General features: G+C 49.5%; 1 protein-coding gene and 1 pseudogene across 1 annotated transcript; one reads left to right on the forward strand and one right to left on the reverse strand.

The window, feature by feature from the left end:
- The first annotated feature begins 8,852 nt into the window (after positions 1-8,852).
- LOC127326023 (uncharacterized) lies at positions 8,853-9,701 on the forward strand. The gene has a single exon (XM_051352855.2). It carries the CDS (start codon positions 9,063-9,065, stop codon positions 9,600-9,602), a length of 540 nt encoding a protein of 179 aa, XP_051208815.1. The 5' UTR covers positions 8,853-9,062; the 3' UTR covers positions 9,603-9,701.
- A 494-nt stretch (positions 9,702-10,195) lies between these two features.
- LOC127325982 (osmotin-like protein) lies at positions 10,196-11,631 on the reverse strand (annotated as a pseudogene).
- Between the last annotated feature and the right edge of the window lie 6,542 nt (positions 11,632-18,173).

Here is an 18,173-nt window from a genome sequence, read left to right on the forward strand (position 1 = left end):
ATTCTTTTCAGGTGCTCGACCATAAAAGATATTATTCATAAAAATAGAACAACCATTATTCTCAGACTTGAATGAATAACCGTCTTGCATTAAACAAGATCCAGATATAATGTTCATGCTCAACGCGGGTACAAAATAACAATTATTTAGGCTTAAAACTAATCCCGAAGGTAGATATAGAGGAAGTGTGCCGACAGCGATCACATCGACTTTGGATCCGTTTCCAACGCGCATCGTCACTTCATCTTTCAGTAGTCTTCGTTTATTCTTTAGTTCCTGTTTCGAGTTACAAATATGAGCAACCGAACCAGTATCAAATACCCAGGTACTAGAACGAGAACCAGTGAGATAAACATCTATAACATGTATATCAGATATACCTTCTTTCTTCTTCTTGACAAGGCCGCTCTTCAGATCAGCCAGATACTTGAAGCAATTACGCTTCCAGTGTCCCTTCTCCTTGCAGTAATAGCACTCAGCATCAGGCTTAGGGCCATTCTTAGGTTTCATAGGAGGCGTGGCAGCTTTCTTGCCACCCTTCTTGAATTTTCCCTTAGACTTGCCCTGTTTCTTGAAACTGGTGGTCTTGTTGACCATCAACACTTGGTGCTCTTTCTTGATCTCAATCTCAGTAGCTTTTAGCATGCCAAAGAGTTCAGGTAACTCCTTGTTCATGTTCTGCATATTTTAGTTCATCACAAAGTTCTTGTAACTTGGTGGCAGTGATTGAAGGACACGATTAATCCCTAGTCTGTTAGGAATCACTATTCCCAAGTCACTGAGTTTCTTCGCATGCCCGGTCATGGCGAGCATGTGCTCACTAACGGAGTTGCCTTCTTCCATCATACAGCTGAAGAAATGTTTCGATGCTTCATAGCATTCCACTGCCGCATGAGTTTCAAATATATCTTTCAGCTCTTTCATCAACTCATGAGGATCGTGGTGCTCAAAACGTTTTTGAAGATCGGATTCCAGACTGCACAGGATAGCACACTGAACTTGAGAGTACCGAGTTTTTCGAGTCGCGTAAACAGCTTTTACTTCATCGGTTTCAGTTTCTGCAGGAGGGTCACCTAGCGGTGCATCAAGCACATATTGCAGATTTCCGCCAGAGAGGAAGATCCTTACATGACGGAACCAGTCGGTGAAGTTGCTACCGTTGCTCTTAAGTTTTTCTTTCTCTAGGAACTGGTTAAAATTGATTGGGGACGCCATCTCTACAACATATATTTGCAAAAGTTTAGACTAAGTTTATGACAAATTGAGTTCAAATTTTAATTCAACATAATTAAAAATCTAGGTGAACTCCCACTCAAAACAATATCCCTCGCATTGTCTTAGTGATCACACAAACCAAATCCACCGCACCTAAGTCCGATCATCACGAGACAAGGTGTGATTTCAATGGCGAACACTCAAAGTGTTCATCATATCAACCATATGATTCATGCTCTACCTTTCGGTATCACGTGTTCCGATACCATGTCTGTACATGCTAGGCTCGTCAAGGCCACCTTAGTATCCGCATGTGCAAAACTGTCTTGCACCCGTTGTATGCACTTGTTGATTCTATCACACCCGATCATCACGAGATGCTTCGAAACGACAAGTCTTGGCAACGGTGCTACTAAGGATGAACACTTTATTATCTTGAGATTTTATTGAGGGATCATCTTATAATGCTACCGTCGCGATCTAAGCAAAATAAGATGCATAAAAGGATTAACATCACATGCAGTTCATATGTGATATGATATGGCCCTTTTGTCTTTGCGCCTTTGATCTTCATCTCCAAAGCACGAACATGATCTCCATCATCTTCGGGCATGATCTCCATCATCGTCGGCGTAGCGTCAAGGTCAATGGTGCCGTCTTCATGATTGTCCTCCATGTAGCAACTATTACAACTACTTTGAAATACTACTCAACATGAAATTTAAAGACAACCATAAGGCTCCTGCCGGTTGCCACAATACAATAATGATCATCTCATACATATTCATCATCACATTATGGCCATATCACATCACCAAACCCTGCAAAAACAAGTTAGACGTCTCTAATTTGGTTTGCATATTTTACGTGGTTTAGGGTTTTCGAGAGAGATCTAATCTACCTACGAACATGAACCACAACGTTGATACTAATGTTGTCAATAGAAGAGTAAATTGAATCTTCACTATAGTAGGAGAGACAGACACCCGCAAAGCCACTTATGCAATACAAGTTGCATGTCGAACGAGGAACAAGTCTCATGAACGCGGTCATGTAAAGTTAGTCCGAGCCGCTTCATCCCACTATGCCACAAAGATGCAAAGTACTCAAACTAAAGATAACAAGAGCATCAACGCCCACAAAACCATTTGTGTTCTATTCGTGCAACCATCTATGCATAGACACGGCTCTGATACCACTGTAGGATAACGTTGCATAGAAAACAAAAATTTTCCTACCGCGAACACGCAATCCAAGCCAAGATGCAATCTAGAAGACGGTAGCAACGAGGGGATTATCGAGTCTCACCCTTGAAGAGATTCCAAAGCCTACAAGATGAGGCTCTTGTTGCTGCGGTAGACGTTCACTTGCCGCTTGCAAAAGCGCGTAGAAGATCGTGATCACGGCGCCACGAACGGGCAGCACCTCCGTACTCGGTCACACGTTCTGTTGTTGATGAAGATGATGTCCACCTCCCGTTCCAGCGGGCAGCGGAAGTAGTAGCTCCTCTTGAATCCAACAGCACGACGGCATGGTGTCGGTGGTGGTGGAGAAATCCGGCGGAGCTTCGCTAAGCGTGCGGGATGTGGTGGAGGAGAGAGGGCCGCTAGGGTTTGGGAGAGGGGGGCGCCGGCCACTAGGGGGTGCGGCCACCTTGTGGTCTTGGGGTGGCCGGCCCCCTCCCCTTGACCCCTCATTATATAGGTGGAAGCCCCAAGTGTTGGACTACAAGTCTTCGAATAAGAGCCGAACCCAAAACCTTCCATGTGATAGGGAAACCTACCCAAGGTGGGAATCCCACTTGGGGTGGGATTCCCCCCTTCCATGTGGGGGGGGGTGGCCGGCCCCCTTGGTGGAGACCAAGGTGGACTCCACCCTCCTAGGGTTTGCCGGCCATGGGAGGTGGAGTCCCTCCGGGACTCCGCCTTCCTTAGTGGTTTCTTCCGGACTTTTCTAGAACCTTCTAGAACCTTCCATAGAACCTTCCGGATCATTTTAAATCTTATAAAATGACTTCCTATATATGAATCTTATTCTCCGGACCATTCCGGAACTCCTCGTGATGTCCGGGATCTCATCCGGGACTCCGAACAAATATTCAAACTCCATTCCATATTCAAGTTCTACCATTTCAACATCCAACTTTAAGTTTGTCACCCTACGGTTCGCGAACTATGCGGACATGGTTGAGTACTCACTCCGACCAATAACCAATAGCGGGATCTGGAGATCCATAATGGCTCCCACATATTCAACGATGACTTTAGTGATCGAATGAACCATTCACATATGATACCAATTCCCTTTGTCACGCGATATTTTACTTGTCCGAGGTTTGATCATCGGTATCACTCTATACCTTGTTCAACCTCGTCTCCTGACAAGTACTCTTTACTCGTACCGTGGTATGTGGTCTCTTATGAACTTATTCATATGCTTGCAAGACATTAGACGACATTCCACCGAGAGGGCCCAGAGTATATCTATCCGTCATCGGGATGGACAAATCCCACTGTTGATCCATATGCCTCAACTCATACTTTCCGGATACTTAATCCCACCTTTATAACCACCCATTTACGCAGTGGCGTTTGGTGTAATCAAAGTACCTTTCCGGTATAAGTGATTTACATGATCTCATGGTCATAAGGACTAGGTAACTATGTATCGAAAGCTTATAGCAAATAACTTAATGACGAGATCTTATGCTACGCTTAATTGGGTGTGTCCATTACATCATTCATATAATGATATAACCTTGTTATTAATAACATCCAATGTTCATGATTATGAAACTAATCATCCATTAATCAACAAGCTAGTTAAGAGGCATACCTGTTTGTTTACATATCACACATGTACTAATGTTTCGGTTAATACAATTATAGCATGATATATAAACATTTATCATAAACATAAAGATATATAATAACCACTTTTATTATTGCCTCTTGGGCATATCTCCTTCAGACGGCCCCTCTCACGCGCGCCCGTGCGGGGATTCGCGTCCCGAGTCCGCGGTACCCCTCAGACGAGTACGTCTGCACCGCGTCGACTTCCGCGCCTTCACCAGTCCTGTCATCACCCCTGCCCGCCTCTGCCCGGGCCGCTCTGCAGCGGAACCAGACATGGAGGCTTGTTCCCCGCCCCCCTCACGCCAACATCATCACCGGGAAGTGGGTCTTCAAGCACAAGTTCCATCCGGATGGTACCCTCAACCGCCACAAGGCGCGGTGGGTGGTTCGCGGTTTTCGCCAGCGCGCCGGCGTCGACTTCACCGACACCTTCGCCCCGGTTGTCAAGCCCAGGACGATCCGCACCGTTCTTCAGCTCGCGGTCTCCCGCGCATGGCCCGTGCATCAGATGGACGTCTCCAACGCCTTTCTTCACGGCCATCTCGAGGAGCAGATCTTCTGCCAGCAGCCCACTGGGTTCGTCGACAGCGCCCACCCCGACCATGTGTGCCTGCTCTCGCGCTCGTTATACGGGCTCAAGCAGGCCCCACGCGCCTGGTACCAGCGCATCGCAGCGTTTCTTCACCAACTCGGCTTCCGCTCCACCCGCTCCGATGCATCGCTGTTCGTGTACAACAATGGCGCCACCAACGCGTACCTGCTGCTCTACGTCGACGACATCATCTTAACGGCCAGCTCCACGGACCTACTGCGCTAGCTCACCGACCGTCTTCGCGCTGAGTTTGCCCTCAAGGACTTGGGGCCTCTGCACTACTTCCTCGGCATCGAGGTCGTACGTCGCACCGACGGCTTCTTCCTTCATCAGCGCAAGTACGCCCATGAGCTCCTGGACCGCGCCGGTATGCTTAATTGCAAACCCGCGGCCATGCCTGTCGACACGAAGTCCAAGCTCTCCGCCACAGATGGTTCCTTGGCCACGGACGCGTCATCTTACCGCTCCATCGTCGGTGCCCTGCAGTACCTCACCCTGACTCGCCCCAACAGAAGTGGACAATTCCTTGATTCATGGTCTGGGCTCTAACAACAATCACAAATCTGAGGGTCATTAAGACAATGTCCTGGTTTCCCACAACGAAAACACCCGGATCCCTTCTTCTTCTTAGCCATGCGATACTATTCTCATATACTACATCGGTACGATGGATGAGCTTATTATTTCCCCAGAGGTTGATTGTGTCTTTTGCTGTGCATATTCAGTTCGAAGTCCACTTTCCTGTTTGGTTCCAAGGTTCTTAGGCAGCCTTGAGCTTGTTAGATCCACCTGTAAGGAGAGGAATAGATCTGAGAGTGGACATATTATACTTCTAACTTGATTAATTCATGTGTCTCATCTGTTTAGGTGAATGATTTATTAGTCTCATTTAATCTGTGTGTCGAACAAATTACGAGTCTCATCTAAGAAACTGAACATCCTTTGTAATGCAAAGAGCGATGTGGTACAGGCTGCACAAGTGACAGGCTAGTCAACCATCTTCTAGCGCTCAGTGCAAAATACGGGTGAAGCCCTCCTATGGCAACGGTGGAATGCTAGAATCAAGAAGAACGCTGCTGAGAACTTGAGAAGGAGATGACTACCGGCATAGCAGAAACTACAGTTTTTGGGTTTTAAAGTTTCAGAAGTTGTTGAAGCCTGAAGGGGTCGCTTGATCGGGAGATGGCTTGACACGTTTTGCTCAAAATGCTTTGCATATTGGAAAGCGTGCATCCAAGCGATCTCGGCGGCGAGTCATTTTGGGCACGACCAACACCCAGATCGAGACGGACTGCCAAGTGCCAAGTTCTTGGTTCAGGACCTCGGACTATGATTGATCGAGTCATATATGGAGTCGTGGCTTCGTTTAAATTTGGATTCAGTTTCGGTTGGTTTGGTACTTGGAGTTGGACGTGAGTACATGTGTTCATTTCGCTGGTTCGTATTCGGATTTGGATTCAAGGCGATGTCGGTGGATTAATTGATTGATTTTTTGCATCGGTTTCCAACCGCAGGCTCGGAAGCTCGAAAAAGAAAATGACTGCAGGCTCGAGGGTCGCTCTGTAGAAGAGTTGAGGTGAGAGGGAGGGGATCAGCACATCAGACCAGACCTGGGTCGTAGGTGTGTATAGAAAGAAACAAGGTCAAGGAGGGTGCCGAAGAGGCGCTCCGATGTTTCCTGAAAGGCTAATACCCTCTCCCCCATTCTTCTGCCGCAAAAAAGATGATGCGGCGCGTAACCCTAGTCGCCACACTCAATACCGTCTCCCCCATTCTTCTGCCGTGCACGTGAAACCAAAGTTACCACATCATTTTGTGCCGCTATGCTAGGCTTGACCGAGATCCTTTGAGCATCAGCGAAGCTCCACCACCTTTCCACCGACACAAGCTTGGTGGGAAGCTCAGAATCGAGCCAATCAATCTCATATATTCGAAGTCTTTCCAACACCGTCCGGTCATCTCTAGCCACACAAACCCCTCCATTGCAAATGTGGCAAGTCTCTAGTCCATGGACTCCTCTCCATCTCCCTCTCGCTCGGCAGCCTCCCCGCACAAAACACCATCGTTTGCCACCGCTCGACATCATTGCCTGCATCAGTCCAGTGGTCAATAACAAATGGCGCAGCCCCTATTTGGTGCCCATTAGTCGTCAACATCCAACATGCTTGCTCGCGTAGACCCTCTTTGCCCTCCTTTGTCGTAGGGTTGGTTATTTGGAGAGCAGCCAGCCATGCTGACCAAGCACAGAAGTTTGAGGAGAACTGTAGGTCGGCAAAAAAGTTTTCTTAGTTTTTACTATAGTTATGTAAAGAATTGATAGAAATAAGATTGCGTCCAATAGATTTGAACCCCTCTGTCTCCTACATGGACCCAGTAAAATTGAATTCTCCGTGAAGATTGTAAGCATTATGAGAAATACAAAAACAATAGGTCGAAATGTTTGGCGTAATAAGCTCTATCTCAACATAAATTTTAATCATGTAGATATGTTCACGGTGATCTTGCAAACTTAAAGTTGATATGTTGATTCTTGTGTGGTAAACTATTTTACATCATCTGTGATGGAAGTGTGCTCTATTTTACATCATCTGCTAGGACAAAATGTGTTTGATGTTCTAAAATAATTTCTAGGTGCCTTAAAATACATCATATATTCGATGCACTTTTACATTTCAAACTCATAGTACTACATTGGATAGTAGTCCATTTATGGCCAATTATGTCAAAATTATTTCATGATAAAGGCATATATTTACTTTTGCCTTTTGTCATGTTATCTTACCATTAGCTGTGCATTCATTAAGAAGATCCAAAGATAATGTGTCTGATTCCTGTGGTTGGCAATTTAGCACAGCTGGCTCATAGGCCGGCGAGGCCATCTTGGATGGGCAAGCGGTCCAAAGTCCAGGATCTGCTCTGCATTGTTAATTTTTTTTTCGAGAATACACCCTGGAAGGTGTACTAATCATATAGAAGAAAGGGCAAGAAAGCCCGAGCCACGAGTATCACTGCCAACAAGGGGTGGCAACTCCCCTTTTGAACGAAAGCCTAATCTCCATCTCGCCAGGAGAAAGGAAAAGGCTCAGGAAATCCAAAGGACTCCGAGCGGAACAGCCTAGCTACACGCCATCTCTGGTACTCCTCCCTAATCCTATGCCTAATGGCCGCCCCTGCCGGGGTGGCGCCATCGAACACCACCTCGTTCCGCCGCACTGTTAATTTAAAGATTGAACAGTATTAAGTACCTTCTAAAATATAATTGATAGAAATAAGATTGCGTCCAATAGATTTGAACCCCTCTGTCTCCGACATGGACCCAGTAAAATTGAATTCTCCGTGAAGATTGTAAGCATTATGAGAAATACAAAAACAATAGGTCGAAATGCTTGGTGTAATAAGCTCTATCTCAACATGTCGAAATTATTCATGCATAAATAAATTTTAATCGTGTAGATATGTTCACGGTGATCTTGATAGGTGTGTGGTACCCTATTTTACATCATCTACGATGGAAGTGTGCTCTATTTTACATCATCTGCTATGACAAAAAGTGTTTGATGTTCTAAAATAATTTCTAGGTGCCTTAAAATACATCATATATTCGATGCACTTTTACATTTCAAACTCATAGTACATTGGATAGTAGTACATTTATGGCCAATTATGTCAAAATTATTTCACGATAAAGGCATATATTTACTTTTGCCTTTTGTCATGTTATCTTACCATTAGCTGTGCATTCATTAAGATCCAAAGATAATAATGTGTCTGATTCCTGTCGTTGGCAATTTAGCACAGCTGCTGGCTCATAGGCCGGCGAGGCCACCTTGGATGGGCAAGCGGTCCAAAGTCCAGGATCTGCTCTGCACTGTTAACTTAAACATTGAACAGTATTAAGTCCCTTCTAAAATATAAGTATTTTTAGCTTTCCATAAATGTTTATATTTCAGGAACGAGGTAACGTTTATGTGTCTTAATTCCCGCATTGGAAGCTGTACGTTTATGGTGAATAATATAATTGAAAAAAAAATATGCCGCAAGACACTTCTTTTGTTTATTGCTAGCATAATAAAGTATGACCAAGACTCGTTCGTCTTCATTAAGAAAATCCATTTATGGCGCAAATACACCTATCTCAACAAATTTCATCTCCCATTGTCACTTCATAAAGAAAATCCATTTTAGCAGCGTATCACAAAAGATTTGCCTCACAAAAGATCTCCCATTGTTTATTGCTAGCATAATAAATCTCCCAGTTATGCCTCAAGATTTGCCTCATCTTACTACATAGACCCACCAAATTAAAGCCTCACGATTTGCCCACGGGATCTTACTACATAAACCCACCAAAAGCCTCAAGATTTGCCTCCTCTCCATTCTCCCCAAACGAGACACCCAAAATGGCAGCGAGGCTTCTCATCCCCATCCTCCTAGTGCTCCTTGTCGTCTCCCAGGTGGCGCTCGCCTCCATCGTGGAGGAGACGTGCGCGAAGGTGGAAAACATATCGCTCCGCAAGGAACTGGAGGCCGTCTGCGTGACCACGCTCCAGGCGGCGCCGGGGAGCGCCACCGCCGACACACACGGGCTGGCCGTGATCGCCACGAACCTGACGCTGGTCAACTACACGGCGGCGGTGGCCACGATCAAGGACCTGCAGCGGCACGGCGGCTGGACGGACGGCCAGCAGGCTGCGCTGGCCACGTGCCGTGAGCGGTACACCGAGGCGCTCAACGCGATGCATAGCGCCATCCACGCACTGGCCACGGGGCAGAAGCAGGCATACGAGGACAACATGATCGCAGCCAGGAGGGCCTCCACCGACTGCACAGCCGCGGCCGTGGCCGCGGATAAGGAGGAGTCGCCTCTGCGCAAGGTGAACGCCGACGCCGAGCACCTCACCGTCGTGGCCATGGTGATCTTTTTCTTGTTGTACTTGTAGCAAGCAGGATACCTGTGGATCTTGCCGTGTGACCTGTGTTACATAGATCGATAGATCTTTGAAAATAAAAACAGTAATTGAATGCGTGATTTGATTGCTTTGTGCCATTAATTTCATGTTCGTAATATTGAGATTTAGCTGTCTCCTTCGTGCTTCCCGTGAATGAGAACGGCCATCGTTACTGCTTCAGAACTTGACAAGTTTCAAGTCCAACTAGACGCAGACGCAGCGCGGAGCTTCACAGGTCTCAGAGGCAAAAAGAGCGGTCTACAAGCCCACGTGTCTTGAAGCTAAATTCCAGTGTTGCATGGATAGAGGATTGTGGAAGATCGCTAGTAGAGGGCCGGAGGAACGTGAGCACTAGAGGCCAGGCCCTTTTTCTTCTCTTAGCGGGGCAGCTCTACACTTTTCTTTCTTGCTCGAGCCGGATGATGATAAATGACATACAAAATGAATTGGAAAAGGGATGACGCATGAGCACCGGAAGGTAACTTAGCTACAACAGTTAAATAATTGTGTCATCTTCCAAAAGCATTCTGTCATCTTCCAATCTATTCATCATTAGTTGTGGGAGCTCATTGGAAGTATTCGTCATTAATTATAGCATGTTCAGCCTTTCAGGCATCCATACATGCCAACCAAAATCTAATGAACACAACAAGCACATCTGTCAACATTACGAACATCGATCCCAGTCCCATTGCTTCTCTTTTCTCGTGAACAAGCTGCACACCAGTGCGACATACAGTTTCAGAAAAGAGGCTTACCAATGGTCGGAAACTTTTTGATAAGTGTTGACGTTGCATGGCTGATGATATCTTGGTTCGAATTGGTAACTTTCTTGGTAATCCAGCGCGGTAATCCTGGACGTACGGACCAATAGGCTTACGGAAAATGTACGGGCTGACATGGGCTACATTGGTTTGTTGAAGTTTCATCCCCTCCTGAAAAAACCGGGGCTGAGTTTGGATTTCCGGCTCTGCTATGTGAGTCCGTATGACTTTTTTGTAAAATATTTTTGTAGGTGTAGCATTACTCAATCCAGCGTGTGTTGTTCATTCCTCCTTATTATCTTCACATGCATTCATTTGCTTAAGGAATTCAATTTTATATTTGCAAAGAATGGGACTTCACTATCATCATTTAATTTATGTGTGGGCTGCCTCTATATCGACCGGCCAGTTACAATGGAGGCGGCACCGACCATGGTCAGATGGGCGAGCTCCGTCTGGCAGAAGACGACCTTGAGCTCGCGGGGCGCGATGCAGCTCTGTAGCAGTGGCTCACACGGTCGGTACCGTTCACCCGCGTCAGCGGGCACCACCGCTTGAAGTACCCGGGGTCCCCCTTGCACGCCACCATGACGCCGCAGTCGTCGAATTTGACCTGATCCACGGGGCACCCGTTGGTGAGGTTCAGCGGGCAGCCCAGCGCCGAGCACTGCCCGCCGCGGCTGAACAGCGGGGTGACCACCGTCGCCAGGTTGAAGCCGTCCTCGAGGCTGACGCTGTACGTCGCCAGGTCCTCGGTGGAGTGCACGGCCAGCTGCACCACCGTCCTCGGCGGCGACGAGCCCGTGTCGCAGCTGGTGGGCGTCCTGCGGAAGGTGCGCGCCACCACGCTGCCAGCCCAGAAGGTGTCCGGGAAGGGGAAGGAGACCAGCCCCCCGTTGGGGTCGAGCTCGATGGTGTTGTCGGAGATGGAGGAGAAGTTCCCGTTGGGGGTGACCAGCGGGCGCACGGGGAACGGGCACAGGTTCTGCAGGGTCAGCTTGGTGTCCACCGCCGATGCCGCCAGAGCGGCGGCGGCCGCAAGCAGAAAGGCGAGGGCGAGGCGCTCGGCCATGGTAGCCATGTGCTCTTGTTTCTTGGCTTTGCAGGGGTGGTGATGAACTGGTGATATCGTTTAGGCGGACGTGCAAGGCTGTTTATATAGGCAAGGCGCCGTGAGTGCTATGCGTGTTAGAATAACCATGGAGTTCTACGGTTACTTAGCTACGAAGGAGAGCAGCATCACAATGATTTTTATTCACTCTGCATTCCAGCCCGTATGGATCGATGGATGCCTGGATTGGTCCCGTCATGGCGAGTGGTTACTATTCTTGAGAATGTAGCGTGCCCTTGTTGAGCAGAGATGCATCTAATTTCTTCCCGGAGGTTACATTAGCTACTTCCGGATGTGGCGTGCTGGTGTTCTCCTGCCCGGTGCATAGCTAAGTATGTGAAGAATCAGTATAAACTGGTCACCGCCCAGCCAAACTGAATTCAGTTCTGCAGGGGAATGGAGCTTCCACTTATAAAGTTATCACCAACTCATCATCAGGTTTCTCTTTCTGTACTAGGCACACTCGCAGACCTCAGAGTCATGGACTTATCCTCAAGATATGGTCTCTTGCAGTTATCAACTGTGCATCCAAATTAGTGATCTTGCTAATAAAAGAGCCATCGTCATCCTCGTTGGGACGCAAGAAGGCCTCCAACGTTGCGGCTATTTCTTTATTGATACCATCCTCATCCTCATTGGGTATGTGAAGAATCAGTATAAACTGGTCACCGCGCACCCAAACGGAAATTCAGTTCTGTAGGGGAATAATCAGGAACCCTTCAAACACAAGGAACAGATCATACATAGGAAACTAATCTGCGTAGACGTTTTGGGTTTTTCAGAATGTTTTGAGGATGCACCATGAACAGCACCCGCCGTTAATAACTTCGAATAATAAGCACATGAAAAATAAGTGGGTTCAGCCTGAACAGGCATCTTTTCCTTTATCCACTAAGCAGAATGTAAATGTGGCAACTAGCAGAATAACAGGTTTCAGCATGTCACAAGAATATGCTAGGTTCTGATGGCCATATTGTGTTTCGAAGAGCTGGTTTAGTGACTGAATAATTGTTTACAGGACAGTGGAAAGGGTTATCCATGAATTGAGTATCCGTTGCATTTGGTTGCCTCATCCGGACTTGTCATCTTTATTTTGGCTAGTAATCCCATTTACTTGGAGGAGCCGAGGTGTTCCTGGTGTGCATCACGAGTGTTATGATAATATGCTTGTTGTATTACCAGGGGGCCAAAGGCCACAATATATAGTACATGTACAGGTGCACATATGCAGAAAGTCCCCTAACATATGGGGAAACTACAATATACATATATATACATCTAACACCCCCCCTCAAACTCATGGTGGATCCACAACACTGAGTTTGGAGAGAAAGAAATCATGCTGCGCTCGAGTCTGTGCCTTCGTAAAGAAATCCGCCAACTGCAAATCTGAAGGCACATAATGAACCGCAACAACATCATCCTGTACCTGTGCACGCGTGTAAAAAGCATCAACACCGATATGCTTGGTCAGCTCATGCTTGACCGGATCACGTGCAATACTGATAGCACCTGTACTGTCAGACAAAAGTGGAGTGGGTGCCGTAACAGAGACCCCAAAATCTGCAAGCAACCACCGTAACCAAGTCACCTCAGCAATCAACAAAGCCATAGCCCGCAACTCAGCCTCAACACTCGAACGGGAAACTGCGACATGTTTCTTCGTCTTCCAAGCAACAAGCGAACCACCAAGAAACACACAGTAAGCAGAAAGCGAACGACGATCCGTAGGATCACTCGCCCACGTAGCATCCGAATAGCACTGGAGCTGGAGAGAGCTGGAACGAGGAAAGAAAAGGCGACGAGTGATCGTGCCACGAAGATAACGAAGAACACGGAGGAGATGACTATAGTGAACAGTGGTAGGAGATGAGACAACCGACTCGAGAATATGAACAGGATAAGAAATATCAGGACGAGTGACAGCAAGATAAACAAGACTCCCAACAAGATGGCGATAACGGGTGGGATCAGGAAGAGGATCACCATCAGTAGGACGAAGCTTAACATTAAGCTCCATAGGAGTATCGACTGTGCGCTCATCCCCAAGAGCAGCACGAGCAAGAAGATCCTGAATGTACTTTTCCTGAGAGATAGAAAAGCCATCAGAAGTGGAGGAAACCTCAATGCCAAGAAAATAGCGAAGAGGACCAAGATCAGTCATAAGAAACTGATCACGAAGACGAGCCTTGACGAAGGCAATATACTCAGGATCATCACCAGTAATGATCATATCATCAACATAGAGAAGAAGAAGAGTACGTCCACGAGGAGAAGTGTGAACGAAAAGTGCTGGATCATGAAGACTAGGAGAGAAACCAGCAGCAGTCACCACAGAGGCGAAGCGCTCAAACCAGGCACGAGGGGCCTGTTTGAGACCATAGAGAGAACGTCGAAGACGACAAACCATCCCATCGGGAACAGAATACCCAGGAGGAGGCTGCATGTAAACCTCCTCACTCAACTCGCCATTAAGAAAAGCATTCTGAACATCAAGCTGGGAGACAGACCAGCGGCGAACAGAAGCAACAGCAAGAAGGGTACGCACAGTAGTCATATGAGCCACCGGGGCAAATGTCTCATCATAGTCACGGCCGTGCTCCTGCTGAAAGCCACGAGCCACAAGACGCGCTTTATAGCGCTCAAGAGATCCATCAGAGCGAGTCTTAATTTTATAGACCCACTTACACGTGATAGGACGAACACCAGAAGGGGGAGAAACAAGATCCCAAGTGCCAGTGCGCTCAAGCGCAGCGATCTCCTCAGCCATGGCAAGCTGCCATTCAGGATGACGCTCGGCATCCCGATAAGAAGTCGGCTCGGAAACTACAGAAAGACCATACTGACTAGGAGAGTAACGAACTGGAGCACGACGCTGACGAACAGGTCGAGAAGGGGGAAGCTCATCGGTAGAAGACAAGTCATCAGAAGAAGAGGAAGAAGGGACAGCATCGGAAGGAGCCGAAGCCGGAGAACGAGGAGTACTAGGTGGACTAGACGAACGAGAGGATGGCGCCGAAGGGGGCGCATCAGAAGTAGGTGGGAGGGGAGGAGGGACAGCAGGGGGTGCATCCGGAAAAAGAAGAAAAGAGATATCATCCACCGGGTAAGTACCCGAGGTGGGGCGAGGATAGAAGGGACGCGTCTCATCAAACTTGACGTCACGAGAGATGCGCATCCGACGACCAACGGGGTCCCAACAGCGATAGCCCTTATGCTCATCACTGTATCCGAGAAAAACACACTCAACAGACTGAGCGGTCAGTTTGGTGCGTTCGCGAGGAGGCAGAAGGACATAGCAGACGCAACCAAAAGAACGGAGAGTCGAGTAGTCTGGAGAAACACCAGAGAGACGCTCGAGAGGAATGCCACCCTGTAGAGCAGCGGAAGGCTGAATGTTAATGAGGTGGGCCGACGTAGCGACAGCCTCAGCCCAGAAATGTGGCGGAAGAGAAGAGGCAATCATCATAGCACGGGTGGTCTCAAGAAGATGACGATGCTTACGCTCGGCGACGCCATTTTGAGCATGCGCGCCGGGACAAGAAAACTGAGCGAGGGTGCCCTCCTCAGCAAGGACACCAAGAAGGTGCTGAGAGATATACTCACCAGCAGAATCAGCACGGAACACGCGAATGGGTGAGGAATACTGAGTGCGGACCATGGCCGCAAAACGCTGATAAATAGAGAGCACCTCACTGCGAGAGTGCATGAAAAACACCCAGGTGTACCGTGAAAAATCATCAATGAATAAGATATAGTATCGATGGCCCCCTTTCGAAGCGAAGGGAGCCGGACCCCAAACATCTGAATGGACTAAATCGAACGGTCGTTGAGTGACAGACACACTAGTAGGATAGGGAAGCTGAATCTGTTTGCCTAACCTACAACCCTGACAGTGTAACGACCCATCTCCAGAAACAGACCCCAGAAGGCCACGATGAACCAAGGACGACAGGCGAGAGTCACAAAGGTGACCAAGACGATGATGCCACTGCTGAAAAGAGCCGGTGACAGAGGCAACAACCGGAGGAGAACTGGCAGATAAAGTGGCAGCGGAAGGAACACGAAGCCAGTCTAACTCCCAAAGCCTCGGAGACTGACGGCTACGAGGGCCAGCTCCAACCAGGGCATGTGTGCGACGATCCTGAACCGCACAAGACTCGGCGTCAAGAATGACGCGACAACCAGAATCGGTGAGCTGGCTAGCAGAGAAAAGGTTCAGCTGAAGGAGAGGAACATGAGAAACATCAGGGACAGAAAAAGAGGGAGTAGAAAGGGTGCCTGTACTAGAAACAGGAATAGAGGTACCATCAGCCGTGACAACACGGACAGGAGAAATAAGAGACCGAAAAGCAGACAGAATAGAGGACTCAGAGGTCATATGAAAGGAAGCTCCAGAATCCAGATACCACGGGGACGTACCTGACTGTGTAGAAAGTGGTGGTCGCGCAGTGCCAGAAGGGCCAGTCACAGAACCAGCAGCGCCCGGCGAGGAAGAGTGCAGGTAGCGAGCAGACCACGAAGACCCCACGAGAATGTCCTGATCAGAGAGTGCAACTGCAGAAGATCCTGAAGAGCCAGCCTGCTGACGATCCTGGAACTGCTGACGTAAACTGGGATCCCGCGTCCAACAGGTGGAGGAAGAGTGGCCAACCTTGCCACAGTAGGTGCAATGAGGACGAGGGCAAAGACTCGGACCGCGACGCTGCTGACGTAAACTGGAATCCCAAGCATCAAGCAGGCGGTGAACCTGCGCTATCTCATGCGCAGAGAGGGGCGCGACTGGAGAGGTCGACGTACAATCAGGTGCCGACGAGGAGCTATCACTCACACGCACAGAGGCCACCAAAGGGGGTGACGGAGAGCAACACGCCGATGAAGACAGAGTCGGCAAAGCGCGGCCATAACCACGTGAAGAGGCCGCGAAAGTCGATGTAGAGCGGCAAGCCGACGTAGATGGAGTCGACGAAGCGCGGCCATAACCGCGGGAAGAGGCCGCAAAAGTCGATGTAGAGCGGCGGGCCGACGTAGTCGAAGTCGGCGAAGCGCGGGCAGAGCCGCATGAAGAGGCCACAAAAGTCGATGTAGAGCGGCAGGTCGAGGGAGACAAAATCGGCGAAGCGCGGCAAGAGCCGCGGGAAGAAGCCGCGAAAGTCGGTGTAGAGCGGCGAGCCGACGTAGACGGAGTCGGTGAAGCGCAGAGAGAGCCGCGTGAAGAGACCGCAGACGGCGACAAAGAATGAGCCGTCATACACGGAGGCAGCGGACAAAGACCAAGTACCGAAGGGAGGCCCAAAGATAAGGCGGGATCAGCGGAAGAAGACATCGGATAACAACAGCCGACGACAGTATTTTTTTTTTGCTTTTTTTTTGCTTTTTTTTTTTTTTTTTTTTTTTTTTACTCAGACGGAAGTCAACTGAGGGAAGGAGATCAATCTCAGCACGGCCACGCGCGAGCCGATCGGAGCCACGCAGGGAGATTGATCGGGCGGAGCTACTGCAGGAAGTAGATTGAGCCACGCAGGGAGATTGATCGGGAGCCAGCAGGGAGATTGATCGTGCGGCCGGAGAACAGGGACGGGGGACGGCGACACGCAGCAGGATCGATCGGGCCAAGCCACGCGCGGGACGGGCGACGGGCGACGGAGAGCAGGCCAAGGACGAGGCCTGGCGCGATCCGGATCGGGAGCGGGCGTCTGGCGTCTGGCGTCTGGCGTCCTGGCGATGGAATCGAGCAGGGCGATGGAGATCGAGGGCGCGTCGCGATGAAGATCGAGGGCGTCGCGATGGCAGAGCAGCGGCCTCACGCGGGATCGGCGGCGGGGCAGAGCAGCGGCCTCACGCGCGGATTCGGCGGGGCAGAGCACGGCCTCACGCGCGGATTCGGCGGGGCAGAGCAGCGGCCTCGCGCGCGGATTCGATCGAGACGGAGAGCAGAGGAAACGAGCAGGAAATCGAGGGCGTCGGAGAAGAGGAGATCAAGAAGTAACTTCGGCCGGGAACAAGCAACTTCGGCCGGGAACCAGAATCGATTTTAGCTCTGATACCATGTTATGATAATAGGGAAATTCTATATAGAGGCGCCGCACTTTTGGCTTCGCGTGCAGCGGTACATCACGATTAGCAAAACGTCATCGCGCCCTATAGGAAACCGCATATCGTGTAACCCCACCACCACCCACTCTAGTACTTCACCTCATGTTTATCCCGTGAGCTGCTCTTCACCAAACAATCCTCATCTCTCTCTCTTACCCTGGGAAGCTGCGCCGCCGCAAGCGGTGACATCGAGGAGCCGTCGCCGATGAGCAAGGAGGAGGAGGCGTGACGCAGCGACAGCTCCACCAGGATGGGTCTGCTCGTTTGCCGTCCTTGAGCCGTCGCCGATGAGCAAGGAGGAGGGGGCGTGACGCAGTGACGGCTCCACCAGGCCGCCGACGGCGAGGGAGGAGGAGAGGCGTGACGCTGCGACGGCTCCACCAAGGAGAGGCGTGACCTGCGACGGCTCCACCAGGCCGCCGCCGGCGAGGGAGGATGAGGAGGAGGTGTAGCGCACCAACGGCTCATCCATGTCGCCGTCCTCAAGCCGCCGCTGGCGTGGCGGACAGACACCTCGCTAGGTCGCCGTCCTCAAGGCGTGGACAAATGCGCATCAGGGGTGGCCTCCCCCGACGAGAAAGCCACAGGCGA

This window comes from Lolium perenne, chromosome 1 (genome assembly GCF_019359855.2).
Source record: "Lolium perenne isolate Kyuss_39 chromosome 1, Kyuss_2.0, whole genome shotgun sequence".
Taxonomy (NCBI): Eukaryota; Viridiplantae; Streptophyta; class Magnoliopsida; order Poales; family Poaceae; genus Lolium; species Lolium perenne.